General features: G+C 51.9%; 3 protein-coding genes across 3 annotated transcripts in view; 2 read left to right on the forward strand and 1 right to left on the reverse strand.

The window, feature by feature from the left end:
• Positions 1-7: 7 nt before the first annotated feature.
• On the forward strand, positions 8-6052 carry CARD9 (caspase recruitment domain family member 9; the record flags this gene model as incomplete). The annotated part of the gene is made up of 11 exons (XM_079544713.1): positions 8-191; positions 327-464; positions 581-906; positions 1343-1522; positions 1709-1901; positions 2152-2270; positions 2383-2574; positions 3084-3125; positions 3713-3758; positions 5049-5119; positions 5789-6052. The coding sequence occupies 11 exons, from the start codon at positions 8-10 to the stop codon at positions 6050-6052; spliced, it is 1755 nt and encodes a 584-aa protein (XP_079400839.1).
• A 1093-nt stretch (positions 6053-7145) lies between these two features.
• DNLZ (DNL-type zinc finger) lies at positions 7146-8153 on the forward strand (the record flags this gene model as incomplete). Its single annotated transcript, XM_079544566.1, has 3 exons — positions 7146-7301; positions 7392-7531; positions 7982-8153. The coding sequence occupies 3 exons, from the start codon at positions 7146-7148 to the stop codon at positions 8151-8153; spliced, it is 468 nt and encodes a 155-aa protein (XP_079400692.1).
• Positions 8154-14842: 6689 nt separating this feature from the next.
• GPSM1 (G protein signaling modulator 1) overlaps positions 14843-21613 on the reverse strand; it is a gene marked incomplete at both ends in the record, with an annotated part of 48232 nt that continues 41461 nt past the window's right edge. The window contains 3 exons of the mRNA XM_079544595.1: positions 14843-15031; positions 15191-15399; positions 16872-17031. Of these exons, the coding sequence (XP_079400721.1) occupies positions 14843-15031; positions 15191-15399; positions 16872-17031 (558 nt within the window). The remainder of the gene's footprint in view (positions 15032-15190; positions 15400-16871; positions 17032-21613) is intronic.

Consider the following 21613-nt stretch of genomic DNA (forward strand, 5'->3'; position numbering starts at 1 on the left):
CACCGCCATGCTGGAAGAAGATAACGATGAGACATGTTGGAATAGCCTGGAAAACTTTCGGGTGAAGCTGATCTCTGTGATAGATCCTTCCCGTATAACACCTTATCTTCGCCAGTGCCAGGTGATAAACCATGATGATGAGGAACAGGTTCTCAATGACCCCAGCCTGGTCATGCGCAAACGCAAAGCAGGTGGGTGAAACGCAGCCTTGGCTCTTCCAGCTCAGACCACAGAAACACCATTTGGGGAGATTGGGGCAATTCTTTGCTCTGATAGAAATGGGTAAAGAGAGGAATAAATTAATGGAACCGTTGCTGTTGTTTCAGGTGTTCTTTTGGACATTCTTCAGCGAACAGGGCGCAAGGGCTTTGAGGCTTTCATGGAGAGCCTCGAGCTTTATTATCCACAGCTGTATAAGAAAATAACTGGGAAGGAGCCAAGCAGGGTTTTCTCTTTGATTATAGGTAATGTTTGAGTTCTGAAATGAAACTTTTTAGTGATACGTGGGTGGAAATCTGGTGTGTGTGTGTTTGTGGGAGCAGACAGGGCAGCGGTTTACTGATACTTGTCCACCCAACAGACACAGCTGGGGAATCTGGCCTGAGCCAGCTCCTGATGAACGAGATTACAAAGCTGCAGAGAACGGTGCAGGAGGAGCGGCAGAAGGCCCAGGAGCTCACCGTGTGGCTGCACACCAAAGAGAACATGATCAGAGAGATGTGGGTGAGGGACAGCCTGCTCCGCAAGCACCAAGAGCGGGTGCAGAAGATGAAGGAGGAGAGGGACAGTCTGAGCAGGGAGCTGCGGAAGTGCAAGGATGAGAACTACAGCCTGGCAATGAGCTACGCCAGACAGAGCGAGGAGAAGAGCAGCGCCCTCATGAAGAACAGGGACCTGCTGCTAGAGGTGAGTGACCCCGTTCTTAAGCTTCCTTCTTTACTTGATCCCTGAGGGGCTGAGCTGTGTGTCAGATGTGTCTGGGGTGGCGTGGCCTAGTCTGTTACGAGGTTTTGTGCATATTCCTTGGCAGGTGGTATGTTGTAGTGGTCCCTGGCTCAGCCCTGTAGGCCCATGTATTACAAGCTGTGCTCTGAAGAGTTAAGTCTTCCCCTCGTTTGAGACTGGGCCCTCTCACAGGGGCAGTGTAGAACCAGCATGTTGTACCCATTTAGCACAAAGGCAAGTCTCAGCTCCCCAGAACACCAAGCTTCCTGAGGAAGATAGAATTGGGGAAAAGCTTGCACTGTGCTTGTCTGAGGAATGGGGAACTCTGCCACGAGAGAACTGCTTTTGCAACCAGACTTTTGTGTCTGTTACTGATGAGCTCTGAACTGCCTTGTAGATTGATAGCTTGAGGCATAGCCTCATGAAGGCTGAGGACGACTGCAAACTAGAGCGTAAGCACTCGATGAAACTGAAGCATGCCATAGAGCAACGTCCGAGCCACGAAGTGATGTGGGAGATCCAGCAGGAGAAGGAGTTGCTTTTGGCCAAGAATCAGGAGCTGGAGAACACTCTCCAGGTTGGTGAGGTGACTGGGTGAGGAATCTTCAGAAATGATTAATTATTTTTTTGCAGCCAGCACAGCAATGGGGCTGTGCTGAATATTTGGTGGGTCGGCTATGGGCTTGTTCTCCCAAGTCGTACAGAGAGCACGTCGGACTTTGGAGTTTGATGGCTGCTGTATCTCACGTTCTTTTTTGTCCAGCAGGTTGCCAGGGAGCAGAATTTGGAGAAGAAGCTCTCTTGTGAGACTGTGCAGAAAGATACAGCCAGCCAGATACCAGAGCGCCGGGACCTGCTGAACACCATTTACCACCTTCGCAAGGAGCTGCGCCAAGCCGAGGTGCTCCGAGACAAAGTGTGTGGTGCAGTACGAATCCCTGCTGGGGGTCAGCGGGGTGAGATGGGCAGATAAAGGCTGCAGGGTGATGGGAGCTTTTATCATGATTGGCAGCTCAGGTACACGTAAATGTGACGTGTCAGTAGGCTTCTTAGTCATACTGCCTGGTCTTCTGGTTGGCTTTGCTCCAAAAGGGCAGTCTGAGTTTCGTGTTGCAGGGAAGTCTGGCTGTAGCAATCTGTGGTATAGAGCAGAAGTGGTGAGATTCTAGCTTAGAATCCCACAGGCCATGTCTCAACAGTGTGCAGAGGAAAAAGAGATACTTGAACTACAGTGCACGTCTCTGAGGAAGGACTCCCAGATGTATAAAAGACGGATGGAAGCTGTCTTACAGCAGATGGAGGAAGTGGCCTCAGAAAGAGACCAGGTGATAAAACGTTCCTTTAGAAGCTGCTGCTAATCCCTGGCTTGCTGCTTGAAGCAGACAGATATCATAACCCTGAATGTGGTGTTGTGTGATGTGTTGCCTCTTACACCAGGCACTGCTGACCAGGGAACAGTTCTACGCACAGTACTCCAAGAACCTGATGGAGAGGGACGCCTATCGGAAGCAGATTCGGGAGCTGGGGGAGCGATGCGATGAGCTGCAGCTGCAGCTCTTCCAAAAGGAGAGTCAGCTACTGGCTACTGAAGCCAAGCTGAAAAGGCTGCAACTGGAGCTACCTGCACTGGTATGCCTGTGGGGGTTGTCATGTGTATGATGAGTTGAAAAGTTGAGTCTAGGACCCAACTAAAACTGTTTTGAGACCTTGAGACCTAACCAGTCTGATTTCAGCAAGCAGTGGCCACCTGCTTGGGTAACCATTCCTGTGCACGTACTGTTTAGAAAAAAGGAAGACACGGTGGTTTTTATGAGCTCACCCTGGTTTGCTGAGGCCTTACATGTTTGGAGTGCTTCTGGAGGTCGTTGGCATTGGCAGCTACTCACAAGTGAACTCCAGAGCCTGCACAAGCCGTTTGGGTGAAACAGGAGCAGGGTATGAGAGTTCATGGAATTAAATTAGACGTCTGAGGACTTTTACTTAGTGTGGCATCTTATGTACTTTCTCCAAATGGTCAGATGAGTGTAGGAGGAAGGAAGTCCACGTTGCCATTTTCTGGATCTTCTGGTCTCCTGTATATTCCAATGCTGTCATTTACTTGCTCATGAGGAATGACGAACTTAATGGTTTTATTTCAGACTTCTGACCTGGATGACACCTCCTCCAGAGATTCCCAGGATGTGAGTAGGGTGCCTTGTTTACATTTTATTTTCTCCTGGGATGGTTTGCAATTCCTCAGTTGTCTTAATGCCCAAAGTAACAGCACTCTGCTCTCTGGGGTCAGGCTTATGGCAGTGGCATCAAGTCCAAAGGTAGCAAAGCAGGCTAATGGCTAAAGGCAGCTTCTTCTTGTGTCCTGAGACTTCTAAGCACCTGGGGATGCACCTGTGATAAGATTTATTGAGTCCAAGCAGACCAGAAGATTCAAATCATTTTGTGTTGCTTCTAATGTCTCCCTGAGAGGACAGGCAAAAATGAGTATTATCTTGTGTAGTAAAGGGTGTTGGTTTTTTTCCAATTCAGTTCAAACCTGATTGTGGTAGATATTGTCATGTCATCTAGAGACAAAATGTTTGAGGCTGTAGTCATGGAGGATAAGTCTGTGTGTGGATATGCAGCTTCAAGTTCAGAATGTTTCCTATTTTGCTTACAGCAAGATACAGTGGGGAAAGGTTGGCTATGTACCTTCCTGCATTTGTTCCTAGCTACTATTTGAGAAAGAATAAGGAGTGCTTCTCATGATCTTGATCTGTTTGTGTCCCAATAGCTCACTCTTCATGGTCGTCTAGATGAAGATACGCACCTGCCTAAAAGTAAGGCTTTTGTTGGGGAGAACATCCAGTACAGCTCTTGATGGGGTTGCCCAGAGGGACAGGAGTAGGAATGCTTTTTATGTTAGTGCAGAAGAGGTACCCTGACTGATGAGGACTCAGTTTGTGAGTGATGCTGCTCAGCAGGGCATGCTTGGCACCTCCTTGAGATGACTCAGAATAGGTGCATGTAAATCTAGGCTTCTGGAACCCCGAGGCATTCTGCTATCCTTCTCACCTACAAAAAAGGAGATCGTGTTCCCGGCATCTGGGAACAGTGAATGCTTGTGCAGCTTTTTGGAGGGAAAAATCTCCACGTGTTATTTACTTTGTGGTCAAAAGATGACTTTTTTCAGTCATCTGCCTTCTGAATTTGTCTGGCAAAAATCACCCGGGTACACAATGCCTTTGAGAAACAGCTCCTGTTGTGTTTGTGGCTGAGCTGAGAATGGAACAAGCCTCCTTCCACTCCAGCTGAACCATGTGTCCTTCTGCAGAGACATTTATTTCTTCTCTTTTACGTTGCAGGCTATTTTCACAAAAGCAGAACCACATAATTAATACTGTCACTGGTTCTGCAGCCCCAATGGAAACGATTCAGCAGTGCAGAGAATAAACAGGGTCCTTCAAAACTTGACATTTGCTTTCGAAACGTTGCAAAATGAAGGAAAGGAAGGTCCTCTCCTGAAAGATTTAAATGATCATTCAATGAGATGGCAGATTTTTCACAGGAGCTACCACATTGAAACAGAAAGCCTTTTCTTGCTCTACTTCACTCAAATCAAAATTGCACACCACGTTGTCTGATCACTGCATTAGGAGTTTTGCTACAATACGACCTGTTGAGTATCTTGATATGCACATCTTAGCTGCTGGGGAGCAGGGACAAATTGTGATTAATGTTTAGTGTGGTTTGTTTTTTTTTTTTTTATTGTTCTGTCCATTATTATTCTTTTAGTGATGTTAGACAGAGGTGCTGCTCTGCACTGGTTCATTTTGCTCCTCCACAAGCAGAAATTAGACAGATGGTGTCTCTGGTGATCCTGTGGGGAATTCCATCACCCTAAGCAAGACTCAGAGGTCAAGTAAAATGAGCCAGGTCTTGTGCAGTGATCACGAGATTGAATACTGAATGTTTTGAGGCCTGGGTTCAGCTTGCTGTTGATGCTGTGTACTGTTGGGCAGCTCTTACACTGTACAGCTATTACTGTTAGGTGAGCTGGTGGAAGGAGAAGTTACTTCAACATGGCAACTATGATTGAAACTGTGATTTGCTTTTTTATTCTCCTTTAGAAGACTGCTGTGAAGAACAAAACCAGCAATTCAGCATTCGAGAAAGCAATCTGCCTGCAGAATCACCCTCTGTAAGAGCCCACAGCGATTCTCTTTAGTCAGACTGGGGTCTGTAACTTTTCATGTTCTTGTTGATGATGGATTTACCAGGAATGAGGGACACAGAGGCAGCTGCTGCTTTTCCAGAAAGCATTTTGTGCAAGAGGATGAACTCTGAACAGCAGAGCACTCATCTGCTGGGTATTTCTCAACTTTGCTTAGAAATTTCTAATTATTTCTGGCCTTTTTCTCTGGATGTGGACGTTTTTCAGTTTGTCTGCAAGTACCACTGTTGATACAGGAAACAGAATTTCAAATTTATAACTGAAAGAGAATAGTAAGCATGGTAAAACTGTGTTTGCATCCTGGACACAAGAGCAGACAGCCCAGGAATGAGCGCGCTGCACTGCAGGCCCAAGCAGATAGAAAAGCTGGCTCTACACACTGGAGTACTTCCCAAACAATGGGCTGTGGTAGCAACCAGCTCTTCTTTGTCATTTTAAGGCACAAGTTTCCATTTTCTCCCCTTCTTTTCCAAGTGAAATGATTCGGGGCACAAACAAATCCAAGAGGGGCTCAGCAGGTAGAGCACCTCAGCCTTAAAAGAGGTCATCTTTACGCAGCAGCTGTGCCCAACGTGATAAAAATATCGATCCAAGCTTCAGCGCGACCTCGTTCATCTCTTTGCCTTTTTTTTCCAGTTGGAGGAGTGCAGCTCAGCCCACGAGGAGCTGTCGGAGAAGGAGCGGAGGAGGATGAAGGACTGCTTTGAGCGGTACCGCAGGTCGGGCCCCATCCCACCCCATCCCACGGCTCTCCCCTCCCACACTTGGTTCCCTCAGGGCTCAGTTTCACACAGTCCCATTTCCAGGAAGCGTGCCCTGCGCAGGGTGCCTGGCAGCCGCCCTGAGGCCGACTGGGAGCCCAGCACAGGCAGCGACAACACGGACACTGAGGGCAGCTAGGGGCCGGCTGAGGCTCCGGTTTGCATCTGGACAGCATTTCGGATCCCTCAATAAACAGCACGGTGTTTGGTGATTAATGGTTCTATGTCCAGATGGAGGCTGGTAATGAGCGGCGTCCCCCAGGGCTCTGTCTTGGAACTGATGCTCTTTAACATGACATCAATGACAGAATTGAGTGCACCCTCAGCGAGTTGGCTGATGACACCACGCTGAGTGGTGCGGTTCACATGGTAGAAGGAAGGGATGCCATTCACAGAGACCTCAAGAGCCCTGAAAGGTGGACCTGGGTGAACCTGATGAGGTTCAACACAGCAAAGTGCAAGGTTTTGCACTTGGGCCAGAGGAATCCCAGGCACCCATACAGACTGGAAGGAGCGGTCCTTGAGAGCAGCCCTGTGGAGAAGGACCTGCTCTTCCTGATGGATGAGAAGCTGAACGTGAGCCAGCAGTGTGTGCTTGTAGCTCAGAAGGCAAATGGTGTCCTGGGCTCCATCAGAAGAGGGGTGGCAGCAGGGGCAGGGAGGTGGTTGTCCCTCTCTGCTCTTGGGTGTACAGAGTCCAGGTGTGGAGGGCCACAAAGATGATGAGGGGGCTGCAGCACCTCCCCTACGAAGCCATGCTGAGGAGCTGGGCTTGTTTAGCCTGGAACAAAGAAGGCTGTGGGGTGACCTCATGGCAGCCTTCAGTAGCTAAAAGGAGCCTACAACGAGGAGGGGGGGGATGAGCTCTTTGATAAGGTAGGTAACAGCAGGACAAGAAGAAATGGCTTTAAGTTGAGGGCGGTCAGATTGAGGTTGGATGTTGGGGAAGTTCTTTGCTCTGAGAGTGCTGGGAACAGCTGCCCAGAGAGGCTGTGGATGCCCCGTCCATCCCTGGAGGTGTTCAAGGCCAGGTTGGATGGGGAACGGGGCAGCCTGGTCTGATATTAAGTGTGAGGATTGGAGATTCATGATCCTTGTGGACCCTTCCCACCCGGGCCATTCTGTGATTCTGTGTTTAAAGTACTGCCGTTAACGTACGGACGCGGAAGGCGGTCTCTGTAGGAGCGACCGCGCCGCCTCAGCGCCGCCCCTTCTGCGCCTGCGCGGTCGCCATGTTGCGCCGCTTTTGGCGGGCGGCCGCTCGCGCCGCGCTCAGCGCCTCAGCGCCTCCACGGCACCGTCCGGCACCGCGCCATGCGTGCACCGCGCCGCCGGACAGCGTGGGGCGGCTGCAGGCATCGCACTACCGCCTGGTGTACACCTGCAAGGTGCGGGGTTGGGGCGGCGGGCGGGAGGGGGAGCGGCCCCGCGGATCGGTGCCGCGCTGCTGACGGGAGCCGCCGCTCTGCGCTTCGCAGGTTTGTCGGCGCCGCTCGGCGCAGAACATTTCCCGCCTGGCCTACAGCCGCGGCGTCGTCATCGTCACGTGTCCCGGCTGCCACAGCCATCACGTGATCGCCGACAACCTGGGCTGGTTCTCCGACCTGCAGGGCAAGAGGTGCGGGCGGGGCGGGGCTGCGTGCCACGCGGCTCCTCACGGCGTCGCGCCGCGGAGCAGGCTGGGATGCGGGCTGGGAGGCGGGCATCGCGCGCGCCGCTGCGTGTGCTGCTCGGTGCTCCCTCAGGCTCCGTTCGGTCGCTGCTGGGTTCCCCCACCTGTGAGCATCTCAGAGATGCTGTCAGCTCGTTGAACCTCGTTGGTTTCTCACTCCCTTTAAAAACGAGGTTTGCAGTAATTGCTGAATTATTGATCCTAAGGGGTAAGAACAGCCCTAGGAGGTTTGGATAGTTCTGTCTGCTTCCCAGACGGCTTATAGAAGGATTTCTTGTCGGTACTCGTGTGTCAGCTCACTGTGTGATGTTAATGACCGAGAGCAAAGCCCCGCACCAGGCTCTTCCCTCTGGCCTTTGCTGTAGCATCACTGTTGGCTCTCACATTGCTGTTAAGGAATATCGAGGAGATCCTGGCAGCCAAAGGGGAGAAGGTGAGGCGTGTGCTTGCTGAGGAAGCCCTGGAGCTGCTTCCAGAAGACGTGGCAGATGCTGGCCCTCAGAGCCGTCCTACAGAGGGAGAAAGTGGGGACCCCCCCCCAGAGACTGACAGCAAGGAACGGACGTGACGAGTGGGATTGGTGCCATTGTGCTGATGGCAAGAGAGACTTTCATGTTTCCTCCTTGATTTCAGTGGACTGTGCTTAGAATAAATGTGTCTCCTCTCTCTGTCGTGTTTTTGGTTGGTGTAGTTTTGCCTTTGCCCAAGCTAATAATGACAGAGTTGGGCTCTGGATATTTTTCCTGGCACTTTTGCTGTTGTTAAAGCAGTTGTAGGTGCTTCAGAGGCATTGGGAAGCTTGCTTTGTTCTCAGGTGAGAATGGAGCAAATAATTTCTGACCGTGTGCTTTGGCTCAAGCAGGTGTAGCACTAACTGGAGGTTCTAGCAGTGTCCTCTGGCCTTGTCCAGGTGTTGCACAGCAGCAGCTGATTGCAGTGCTCCTGGAGCTGTGTCACATGGCAGCTGAGCAGAAGAGGCAATTGGGACCACCTGAGGACATGGCCCTGACCACAGGTGAGTTTGCAAAGCCCAATGAGCCTGCAGGAGCATTGGACTGCTCATACTGCACTCACTTCAGTGCTGCCTTTTTCTTTCCTGTGGTATCTTCCAGAGTTAAGGTTCTGTGCCCCACATGTCGTGGGGTTGAAGGTCTTTATTTGGGCTTACACCACTTCTGCTCTGCCCCATGGCTGCCCCTGCTCGGAAATTCCTCGTGGGGTGGTGATGCTGTGAGCAGCCCTGTGGTTGGGGTTATGCAACTTCCTTACTGGTGAGGGGGAGGATGGGCGTGAAGGAACAATTAGTATTTGTAAAGCACGTTGGAGATAAGTGGAGCACCTAGAAATGTGTCTTATTTGACAGACATTGAGGTGCTTATTAATGCCACTGCTGCATGTTAAGATCAGCTAGAAGAGAAAATAATAACTTAATAAATGAAAAATGTAGGTGTTTACCCGAGTGCTCTGTGCTGGTAGTGATGAATCAGGCAGTAAGGTGATCATACTGCAGTTTCTTTGGGCTCCTTTTGCTTGCATAATTTTTATGGGTTTGAGGTTTGTTAACTTCTTAGTACAACAAAGTATCTGCTTTCTTGTGTTTTTAAACTCGGTATCAGAGAGTAATTGAGGTTGCAGAAACCCTACCACCATGCTTAAAGGAGGTTCAATTTGGTAAGGACATTCAGGGTCTTGGCTTGAGTTTCTCTGAGGATGGAAGCCCCATAGCCTCTTTAGGTCTGGTATTTGACCTATCCTATGATATAAGAATAAAATAAGTCCCAGTACCTAACAGAAATTTCCTATGTTTCATCCTGTGCACATTACCTTCTTTCTAAACACTGGATTTATGAAGAGAGCCTTCTCTATTATCACTCTTCCATTAAAGAGCAATAAAAATTCCTTTCCAAAGCTGAGCAAACCCAGTTCTTTCAGTCAAGCATGCTGCTCATGGATTCATCATTCAAGTAGTCAGTGAGTGCATTGCATGCATTAGCGAGTGTAGCTCATTCATCTGAAGTGTTCTACATATGTTGCATTATTAGTATGGGTCAGAGTGACAAGGAAACAATCACATTTCTCTGGTGATAGATTAAGTTCAGTGTGATGAGACAGCATTGAAGGGCATCCATCAGCTGGGTTTTGTGTGTGTTCACATCCTCATGAAACACGGTTCTCTCTGAGCCAATTAGAGGGGGGAGCAATCCATGTATTTATGAAGAAATAGGAGTGGAACGTTGCGGTGTGCTCACCCTGTTGTGAGCTGCTGGCTCCTGTTAGCTCTGCTGGAAAAGTGGTTCTGGTGTTGTACCTGAAAACAGCACTGTGCTGCCGTTGCTCACATGGCTTTGATGGGGTGGAATGGAGCTGCTGTTACAGGATCTGCATTGTCTTGGAAACAGTTCGTTTATAACCTAACTTTTGTAATAGTGTTTTCCTTACCTTTCTGTGCCCCTGGCTACACACAGGCTGTTCTAGCTTCTGCTCTCACAGTAGGAATTGTAGCTAAATGTCTTTGCAGTATTTCTGGTCCCTGGAGCTCGGTGCTGCTCACCCATGGGCACCTGTCTGTGAGTTCTGAGGATGGGGAGAGGCTGCTTTACTGCTGCTCCTGCTGCTGGACGCAGCTCTGAAGGCTTAGGCCAGCAGCTTGGGCAGAGCACGAAGCAGCAGGCTGCACAGAGAGGGTGATTCTATAGGGCAGAGTCCTGGAATAGGACACAGGAAGCTCAGAGTGCTGTGAAACAGCTGCAGCAGGCAGGGTGCAGCCCATGGGACTCCTCAGAACCAAATACAGACTGTGCTGTGCAACAGGACAGGAAGCTGGTGCTTTTAAAGACATTCTGGGACCTTCAGCTGGAAGGGGAGAGGGTTGAACATCTCTGATGGGCTTTGATAACAAAACAGGAGGGTTCGTTGCTAATGGCTTGCATTTAAAAGAATGTCGTGCTTTATTTTGAAGAAGTTTGGGGTTTTTTAATCTCTTTTTTTTTCTTTCTGAAAAAGGGGAGGCATATCGTTCTGGAAGAAGGGAAAAAGCCTGCTGGAGCTGCGGTGTGATGGGGACCAGCGATGCCCAAGCCTGGAGCAGCAGAGCACGGTGAGTGACGGTGCACTGATGGGTGCCTGAGGCAGAGGAGTGATTTTGAGGCAGACAGAGCAGCATTCACAGGATGCACTGCTGCCATAAACCTTTGCTGTGTTCCTTGAAGCATTTCACTGCGGCTGATGAGAGCTGCATTCTTTTCCTCCATCCTATCCTGCAGGAGCTTTGCTGTGAAATAGGAAATACTTTGCCTCTGGCTTTCTGCCTCTCCTGCTTTATTACATTCAAATTCCAGAGTTCATCCAGCTGCTGGGGGACACTGAGGGGTTGCAGCTGTTGGCTGCAGCAGATGCTGGTGTTCTTATGGTCCGCCCAGCAGTGGTGCAGGAGCATTTGGTAGAGTGCGTAGAAATGGGAGCCCTATGGGGAGAGGCAGTGAGTGTGTGTGCAAGGGAGCTGGGGGGGCTGTGAAGTGTGCTGCTTCCACGGGGTCTCACGTAATGCAGCCCTGCTGCAGTGGGGGCAGAGAGGTGGAGCAAGGTGAGAGCCCTCTGCCCAGCCCCTGCAGGTGTGTGGCTGATACCTCTGTGCATGTCCCTGGGCTGTGATCTTCAGTGCTGCAGATCCTGAGCTTGTCGCTGCAAAACCATGCAGGAGTTAACCCTCACTGTGTCCTGGCCTATCAGCAGCTGGGGAGATTGCTGTGGAGAGCCTCTGGAAGCTGGCTGGCTCCAGACTGGAATTCACAGTGCTGGGCTGCTAAGAGCCAGCAGCTCCCTCCCCGTGGGCTGCGTGCCCTTCCAGCCTGCTGGAGATCATGGCTGGGACAGGAGCAGCACGAGGCTCAGGAGAGGGTTGAGGTAAGTGCTGAGACTCAGACCTGATGTGACTTGGCAGATGAGTTTGCAATGCACAAACTCCCACCAGGCACACATTCAGCACGAGCTCTCAAGTGTCTCTCAGGATGCTTAGAAAGTGAGGTAGGAAGGAGCAGTATTTTGTGTTTCTGATGTTTTTTATAGATTTCCTCCCCATGACAGCCCTGCACTGGGGCCAGCACCCTGCTCTGTATTTCACAGCTGCTGCAGCAGCTGCCCTTTGCAATCCAAGGCCAAGTTAGCCCCAGCAATCCCTCCTTTATCCGATGGGTGCCAGCAGTGAGCTGCTCCCTCCACAAAATCAAGATCTTCTTGTTCTCTGCACGCTGTGACTGCTATTGGCGGATGCTGTGTTGTTCTCTTTTACAGGAGAACACATAGTCCCTTCTGCAGCTGCTCAGGACAGTGAGACAGCAGGTGAGATAGGCTCTCATCACTTAGTTATAGGAATCATCACCTGTTTAGATTCCTGAGAATCTAAATCTCAAAATTTGGCATAGTTGGGGGCACAGTTCCGTCCTTAAGTCACACACAAAGCCTTTGGCAGTACAGAGTTTCATGTGTCTGGGTAGGGAGAAGCTTAAGAATGCCTGATGAGAGCAAGCTGGTGGTTCTTTGTTTAGCTTTGACTGGGACTGGCAGTAGCCTACACAAGGTAACCAGGCATAGGAAGACCAACTGGGACTTGGCTTTATTCTCACAAGCCTCAGGATCCAAAATCTGCTGCTCTCTGGCTCCCTCTCTAGCAAAGTCTAATGGCCTGCTCACTCCTGCTGTGTTGGAATGAGCTTGCACTGCTGCCTGCTGCTTTTTGAGTATCTTCACTAAGGGCTTACGGCAGGGCATTGAGCAGAAATTCCTGCCCTTTTCTTCCAGCTGCCACCAGGGAAACAAGATCTGTTTTTTGAGGCAGGTACCAAAGCACCTAGCCTGAGAGGAAGGGTTCATCCCTATACCTAGAGGAGGGCTTGAGCTCACTGGGAGAAGCAAATCCTTGACAATCACAGGCTGCTCTGAATGCCCTGTTGTTCCTGTACTCTTGAGTTTTGACTGGTGTTTAGGGGTAGGGAGTGCTCAGGGCTTTGGAACTTTCTCTGCAGCAGCTGAAGGGAGTTAAGGCAGACAGAGCTGTGTGCTGGTAAGGTAAAGGGATAGGTATGTGCACATATGCACCCTTTTCTTAACACATACATGTGGTAACAGCTGCCCCAAGAACACACCCTGTACCCCTTTTCCCATCCCCAAGAGCCACCATCAGCTCTGCTGCCAGCAAAGCAGGAGAGGTGGCCAAAAAATAAGGAAAATGAGTTTTTGCCACTGAAGCTTAGACACAAATATTTATTAAGCACAATCCTCCCTTACCCATGAGCTGCATTTGTTTCTAATATATTAATTCATTTGGCAGATTATTTTTTTTTTTTTTTTTTAGAAAAAAGTACCTGTGGGGTGGAAATCCCCCATTAAAATGACATTAGCAAATGCACATGTAAAAAATAAATAAGCTCATACATTCAAGTATATGGCAAATAATTAACACCTCTGAAAGCTTAATGGTCAGATTCCAGTTCACCACCTGGCTGAGAGCTGCCCAGGGCCAAGCCTGGAGCTGGTCAAGTTGTCCTCATCTCCAATGTTGTCCTCTTTACAGGTACAAGCTAGGTGGGTATATATGTGGCTGTGCACATTCTCCTGCCTGATCTCAGCTGTCTGACCTGTCCCAGGAAGGAGGCAGAGGCTCAGCCCAGCACTCTGGGCAGCAGGTGAGTGCTCCCTGGCAGCAGCTGAAATGCAGCCACCCCTCCCATGGTCAGTATAGGCAGGTTAAATGCCTGGTGAGCAGCATCACTGGTCTGAAGATCTTACTGCTGGTAGGAAATGTCTCTGTCAAATGCATTTTGATTAGAAAGTGCTGATTTGTTCCCTATAGGAAACATCTGCTTTGGCAGAACTCATTACTGGAGTTTCTCAAGTCCAGGATAGCCTCTCTGGTCAAGCATTCCACCTCCTGAAGTTCGATCTCTGCTGCCCTTCTTCTCTGGGCTTGCATTTCCAACTTTACCAAAAGGGATGAAAGTAAATGTAGACCCTTGCATTTGCATACAGGGTGAAACTGTGACTTCCCAGTAACAATCCCAACCTGAAGCTGTCACCAAGGCTCCATTTCTTGCTAGTGTGAGACGAGACAGTGTGCAGAATAAGGGCTGCCTTGCTGAGAGCAGGTCTGCTGGGGCACAGAGCAGCACAGCACTGGTTTCTTTCAGGAGAAACGAGGGGAGTGCTACTGTCCTCCACTGCCAGCTGCAGGGGATAGTTCTGCTTGCTCTCCTGACAAGCCACGGCCAGAAAACATTGCTGGCTTACAAAGCAGGTGAGTGCCAGATGCAGGTTTCTGCCTTAGGCACACTGGACAGTCCCGTGTGAGGCTTGTGGCTCAGCTGCACCAGAAACAATGAGTTCAGCTAAGTTTGATTTCTGTGCTGAATAGATGGGCAGAAGACTTTCTTCCTTCTTTCCAAAGTACCAGCTCTGGTCTTGTGGCTGCAATGCAGGCTGCATAGCTGGCACTTACCTTTCAGGCTTTGTCCCATGCTTGTTCTCTGGAGGTCTCCAGATCCCACTAAAGGTAAAAGTGGGAGAGCCCCAGCTCCTGCTTGGGAGCTTCTGGCACAAATCTGTACAGGAGCAGCTGAGGAAGCAGAGGGGACAGCATACAGCTCTCACTGCAGAGTTCATTGCAACCCCAGAACAAACTTCAAAGCATGGGGGACCGTAGCTGCAGCCAGGGGTGGGGTGAGCTTTAAAAGGTCCTTTGCAGCTTCTGATTTGGGCCCATTTCCTTCTGCAGAAAGAACAAAACTGATGAAGATGTTCCAGGAAAGGATCCAGAACAACTTGTGTCGTCTCATGACGCAGATGTGACTGCAAAATGGAAAAGGTGCTCTTCCCTTCCCCTATTAAAAGTATTTTAGAAATAAAGAAGATCGAGACTGCATTTCAGTACCTGCTCCTCCTTCAGCTTCCAGTGTGAGTTCCTGGAGCTTTAGGTGACAAGCAGAGGGGCTGCCAAGGTGGTCTTCCCTTGAGCTTGGCACAGAAGCCAACACCCTTGGCTGTTACAGAAGCCACATCTCCTAAAAAAACCCTTGTTTAAAAACAGTCCCTTCCTGTGAACAAGTGCAGTGCAGTTGAGGTGCAGATCCTGGAAGAAGTCTGGTGGTGCAGGAGCACTCCGGTTTGAAACCACCTACACTTAAGTTCTTTTTGAAAAACAAAACAAACAAAAAAAAACCCAAACAAATGAAACTAAAACAAACCCCCCAGATTTAACCCCAGTTCTTAGCTGGAACCAGGCCTTTGCTGCTCCTCTTCTGCCTCCTCTTGTGCTGAGGCCAGATCTACCCTCTGCTCATCCATGCGTTTGGCCTGGACCCGCTGGATGAGGCTGAAGAAATCCTCATCTGGCATGGTGGGACCACGGGGGATGGAGTCTGGTGGTGCACAGCGCTGGTCGTCTATCCTGGAGGACTACAGGGGAAGAACAGGGGTTGGGGCTGCATGCTGACAGCCTGCAGGTGGGCAGCTGCTGCCCACAGCCCCCAGCCAGCCTGGTGAGAGCAGGGGGGCACTGCTTGTTGATGGTGAAGAAAGTAGCCCGCCCCTCCTTCCCGCTCAGCCCTGCTGTACCTGACACTTCATCAGCATGTTGAAGAACTCATCCCCTGGCTCCTGGGCGTCCCCCTCCATGCACAGGTGCCCCAGGTTGTTGTGTGTTATCCGGAGGCCTGGCAGGTTGCCCACGTTGGCACGCTGGTCATCCAGCCGTCTGCTCTGCGAGCTGGCAATGAGATCGAAGAACTCCTCTGTCTGCGGGGATGCCATCAGGGAGGAGTGTGCTGGGAGGGGGAGAGGAGCACACCAGGGTCACATCTCTGCTTACCACAGAGGCCCAGTTCTCACCAAAACGCTGTTCAACCAACTGACTTAAGCCCCTGTTTAAGAAGCCTCCCAGGGCTGAGCTGGGTAGGACACCAGCTTCTGTGACCAGCGCCATTCCCTTCCACCCTGCGTGGTAAGCAGGAACAATCCCACTGCCAACAAGGCAAGCAAGCAAAAACCTACCATCAAAGCAGGGATCAAAGCCCACGGCCCAGTCGTGCAACCACTCACACCCTTTCTGGATGCCAGTGTTGGGGCACAGCCCTACCTGCAGGTACATGGCAGCCACCTCCCAAAAACCTGCAGTCTGCATCTGCTGCATTGCCTAGCACGTAGGGTAAGGCACAGATTTTGGCTGGATGCTGCTGCCACTTTGATTTCCACCATGGTGCAGACACCAGCAGTTGCAAGTGACTGTACAGTTCCTGTGCACTGCTTACTGGGCACTGCAGAGGTCCCAAAGGTGTAACTGCAGGCAGGTAATGTGCAAAGTCAAGGCCTGGCTAAGCCACACAGCAGAGCAATGCCCCCAACCAGGGCAGCACACAATGCATGAGTTCTGCTGGCACCTCACAGCTGCTGGGCAGCAAAACACTCACAGAACAGGAACTGCACTTGGGATGGGGACAAGCAAATGGAGCTGTAAGAAATCCAGCCTGGTAGGCATTGCCTCCAGGAGCACAAAGCACTTGAGGTTGTCCCAAGATTCTGACACTGCTGCTCCAATGGCCCCAGCTCTTGGAGTTGTAGGAATGCACAGTAACTGCAGCACTGACGCCCTTCAGCTCACAAAGAAACTTCAAGCAACGTGTCCAAAAAGCTCAGAGACCAAGTGATGGATGAACAGAAAGTATGCCTACTTGAACGCTCTTAATAAAGCTTCATGCTCATAAGGTACACAGCTGTTCCAGCCAAATGCACTTCTGCATCAGAAACACATCTTGAAAAAGTGATGTTCACTTCCACCTTATTTTTAGCACAGAAGAAACCGCTCACCTGGGAGCGACCCGCATCCCTGCGAGCAACAGAGGGACCTGCACACCCTGTTTGCTTTAATCAAAGCACCTCACCACGCTGTCATAAAAAAGACACAAACCCAGAGCGCAAACACAGCCCTGGCCTGCCTTTCCCATCCTATTTGTCAGATGGTTTCCTCCATTTATCCGTGTTCTTCCTACGAGCGAAGCTCTCTGCCTGCGCACCCAGAGCTTCCTCTTGTTTATCCATCCTGCTGCCCTTCTCCATCCTTACGCAACACCTATCATCACAGCATCCAACAGCTGTACAAAACCCAGAACTTTTTCCACTGTGCTCACGCTCAGAACACCCAGCAGCATCTTCCCCTCCTGCCAGAGCCCACCCAGTCCATCGCACAGCAACACCACACAGCCAGCCATGCCACGGGACCTATCAACACCTCCATGCTTACGTATCCGTTCTTCCAGGGCTGGGACTGGTGTGGCTGCTGCCTCCGCAGCCTCTGACGGGCATTCCTCCAGCGGGCAGCGCTGATCGTCCATCCGGTTGCTCTGGAACTTGCTCAGCAGGTCAAAGAAGCATTCCTCATCCGAAGGGGTCCGGTTGATCTTCTGCAAAGACAATAAAACAGTCAGCACTCCCCAACCGCCTCTCACCGCGTAGCCTTGGCGATGCTTCCACCCTGCCCTGCCCAGAGCTGGACTCCACGCTATGCCCGTCCTTCTCCATGCGCTGCACCTGCCCAGGGTCACTGCCTCTTAAACTCTGTGCTCCTAGCTCAGAAACAGCCTCTCCTTTTCCTCTTTCCTCACCACCCACTGGTCTGGACGATCCAAAGAAAACCAACCTCTGAGAAGAGGCCATGAACAGAGTGGTGGGGAGTGGAAGGGGTGCCCCCCTGCAGTGCTGCCATGTGCCAGGCTCAGGCACACTGAGCACCCCTCTTTCCTGAGCTGCTAAATGTAACCTCTGCACATCACAGCCCCCACTTCCTTCCGACGTGCCATAGCACCCTGCTTGCTCCAGCCATCACCAGGCTGCAAATGCCACAAAATTACAGTTCTTCAGGAAAATGGTTCTTGCATGAGAGCCCCAAATAAGAACCTTGCACCAGACAGTGATATATTTAAGTTGTGTTGCTGAAGATTTAGCACTCACAGCAGCCTCTAGTTGCTGTGCCATACCGGAGATGGGCAGGGTGCTGCGCCAGGAGGGTGAGCCCAGGTCCTGCGCTCCCTGCTGCACAGCAGAGCTCTGCAGAGGGCCTTTGGTGAGGGTGTGCAGTGCTGATCCCAGCACAGGGCTGCTCCCTGGGCATGCAGAATGCTACCAGGGAGCCCTGTGCTGGGGAGAGCTGAGGGTTGACAGGGTTAAAGCTGTGAGCCAAAGTCAGTAAACGAAGGAAAACAATTTTCCTGTATGCTAAGCAAAGCAGATGAGATGCACTCAGCTTCTATTTAGGGCAGCGTCAAAATTAGCAGCGGGCCATAGAGGAACATTGGCAATGTGGGAGCAGAGAGGGGAGGGAGAATCCCCTCTTACCTCCTCCCAGGTGCTGACCCACAAATGGAGCAGCAGCACGGACGGACCCTCTGCACCATCAGCCTCTGAAACCACAACCTGAACGAGCTTCAGCCAAGGATGAACAGCTTCTACCACAGCCCTGCCATGCTGGCTCACATGACCCACACTTGAAGGTGGAAGAGGAAGCCTGCTCATTCACACCACAGCTCCCTGGGGTGGCACAGAGTCAGTGGGGGCAGTGGCACAACCCATGGAGGAGTTCCACCTCATAGGGAACGCAACAGACAGAGCTCAACAGGGAGACCACGTTCCCCACAGCACATCCCACAAGGGGTCCATTTACAGTATCAGGACCTTTGCTCCAAACGCACCCAAGAGAGGGAAGGATGCTCTGCCTGGCACCCCCTCAGAGCCCCACACCTCTCTAATTAAAACACCCCAGTGTGACACTGCACAGAGCCCTGCCTTCTGCCAGCCCTGAGGAAGGAGCTGTGCAGGCAGATGGACGGGCTGTGCCCTGGGGTGCACCGTCTGCTGCCGAGCTGTGGCTTCCTGAGAGCCTGGGCATCCCTGAACGGCACCGAGCACCAGTCCTACAACAGCACAACCACCACCACAGTGTTGCCACAGGCCCCAGCCCCACAGCTCACCCCACACCCTGTACAAAGCCTCAGCTCCCTACCCACAGAAAGGCCATGTACACAGCACTGCAGTTTTGCTCCTGTTCTCTACAAGAGAGCAGAGCAGCCAGCAGCCTGGCTAACGACAGCCTGGCAGCCCCACTTGCTTACCTGAAACACACCTCCCTCCCTGGAAGGCAGCAGGGATGCTGTGTGCTGGTGCAAGCAGCAGGCTGTTCAGCCTGCCAGGTGGGATCCAGGATGTGTCAAACACAGCTGCAGTGCTGGGAACACAGGGAGCAACAGTACCAGCACTGGGCTGCCCTGAGCTCCTCAACCTGCAGGTTATTACTGCCTGGTGAAGCACAGGTGCGTGCTCACCAGTGCTAAATAGAACCTCTCAGCCTCAGCCCAGCTCTGTCCCCTGGGCACAAAGCAGCCGTAGGGGCCAAACCCCACTGCTCTGCCAGACTGGCTTCTCCTCTGTGTCCCCATGCAGCAGGGCCAGGGGATAACACAGCAGGTTTCAGTGCTACTCCCACAGCCATTCCTTGGAGAGCGCTTCCTCAGCAACCTGTCCAGCAACAGTTCCTCCTCATCCCATTTTAGTGATTAGACAACGCAGAGATGAAGGGATTCACCGAGTGGCAGAGAAGGGACAGGACTCTGCACCCCATTCCCAGAGCTGACCTTTTGACTGCAGACACTTCCCAGACAAACTGTGCTCTGGACCCAGCAGATATTCGCCCCGACACATCTGTGCCCGTGTGTCATCTCCTATCTGTCTCTCCCCTACCAACCAGATGCATCCCAAGCACTTACCCACTCTCTTTTCAGGCAGCTGACCCAAAATCACCGAGCAGGAGCAGCACCACTTCACGCAATACACACAGCACTGCCATCTGCTCCATCACCCCAGCACCCCATGGAGGAGCCAACAGCAGTGCTGCTGTGCACCCCAAAGCCTGGCATTAGGTCCAACCTCATTGCTCCAGCTGCGCAGGGTGGGCACCTGAAGGGGTGCTGGGATGAGCATCCAGAAGGCAAAGGAGTGGTAGGAGGAGGAGGCAGGAGGAAACCCAGGTTGGATGCCTCAGTTTGATGCAGAGGCGAAGCACCCTCCGCCTCTGCTCCCAGCACAGCAGCGGGGCTGCTCCAGTCCCAGCAGTTGGCTGCTGCCTTGGCTGCTCGTTGGCTCAGAGCTGTCAAACTCGCACAGCCTGTGCCCAGGGCAGCGCTCCACCCACCCCGAAGAGCTCCCCCAGCACCATTCCTGCAAGGCATCCACACGGCACCAGTTGCTTCGCAGGTTGCTGCACCCGCTTCCCAGGGAGTAGCACGGACATTGGTAACACAAAGTTCAAAATGAATCCAGCAGCCAACTTTAAAAGCAGCCTCACTTTTCCAGCATCCACAAGCTCTATCCAAGCCACGACCCGAGGAAACCCCCCTTCTGTCTCTATACGCATCCTCCCCACGCTCTAGAAACAAAAAAGCAGAGCCCACAGAAAGCCGCGCTGCGCTCACCGACCTGGGCAGCCGCTCTCCCAGCTCCGCTCGCAGGCGGCTCTGTTTGCCGTGCGCTCCCCAGCGGCTCCGCTCAGCACCGGAGCACAGATTTACACAGAGCAGAGGACCGCCAGCCCCGGCATGAAGCCCCAGCCCCACCGCCGTGCCGTTCTCCCCCCGCAGCCGCATCCCCGCTCTCGCTTCGCCCTCACCTCGCTGCCACGATCCCGGCGCTGTTCGCCGATGCTCTCCGACGCAGCGCGGAGCTATGTGAATATTTAGCTTTCCCTCCACCTCCTCGCCTCCCACCCGCCGCGCACACTTCGCCTTAAAAATAGATCGGGATCGATTTTGCCGAACGACATCTGCAAAAGCGCTCAGCTCCGCGGGCAGCGGACGCACCGTGCGCGCCTGCAGGCACGATCTGATGGCTCAGATTTAAAGCACTGAAATACCCAGGGACCCGAGTCGGCTCCCGAGAGCCCTCCTGCTCCACGTGCTGTCAGGGATGCGATTTTTTTTTGGCCCTGCTGCAGAAGATACACAGCCACGAATTGAATCTGAATTTAAACGCAGCCCTGGTTAACAGAGGGAACGTTGTGATCGTAATGAGATTCTAAGCACAGAAGGGATGGGAATACCGTGCAACAGCCCGGGGACAGGTTTTACATTTGTGAAATGCAAACAAACGTGGGTTTGGACTGTGGGATGGGTCACCAGGAAGAGAAACAGCAACAAAACAGTGCAGTGCCCCATCAGCTCTCCATCCACGCTGCCCTCTGACCCTCCTGCCCACCTTTTTTGCAGAAGTGGGGAATGTCATTACGCTGAACTAAAACAGGTTTTCCATCACCCTGCACAGCCTAGGCTTCAGGACAGAGCAGGCAAAAACCAATTAGTGTATGGGTCTGGTGCCATGGGCTGTGGAAGAGAGAAGATTGGGAATCTGTCTAAAGTGAAGCTGCTGCCTGCAGAGCTCACTACTAAGCTACCACTCTGTTCATGATTTAATTGTAAGTAATGCTGCAGCAAATGAAGAAAGAAGGGGGCAGGGATGAGAAATGGGCCACTGCCATGCTCCGTGCAGGACACTGCTGCACACCAGCACAGGCACTGCCACACCTCTTGTGAGCTGCACATCTGCACCATGGTTGTTGCCTCTGCACCACTGTGCTGAGCTGAGGGGATGCTTTAGGGCAGAGAGAAGTGGGGTTGTGAGCCACAGCTGAGCCCCTGCCCTGTATCTGAAGAGCCAAAGATGGAGACAGCCCCATCAGAGCACATGGAGCAGGCACAGAGGGTGACATGCAGAAGATGGGGCTGGCCCAGCCTGGGCACTGGATGCAGTGAAGGAGAGCAAGCAGAGCATCCCTGACCTGCAGAGTCACCACCTGAACCCCCCCCTGCACCCCCTGTGTGCCCTGGCCTCTGTGGTCCCACCAGCCCCGTACACACACACTGCAAACACAGACATGCCCAACCCTTTTCCCTTCCAGTATGAAATTATCACCCTTCCTTGGACTGTTTTCAAAGATTTTTT

This window comes from Tetrao urogallus (genome assembly GCF_951394365.1).
Source record: "Tetrao urogallus genome assembly, chromosome: 19".
NCBI lineage: Eukaryota > Metazoa > Chordata > Aves > Galliformes > Phasianidae > Tetrao > Tetrao urogallus.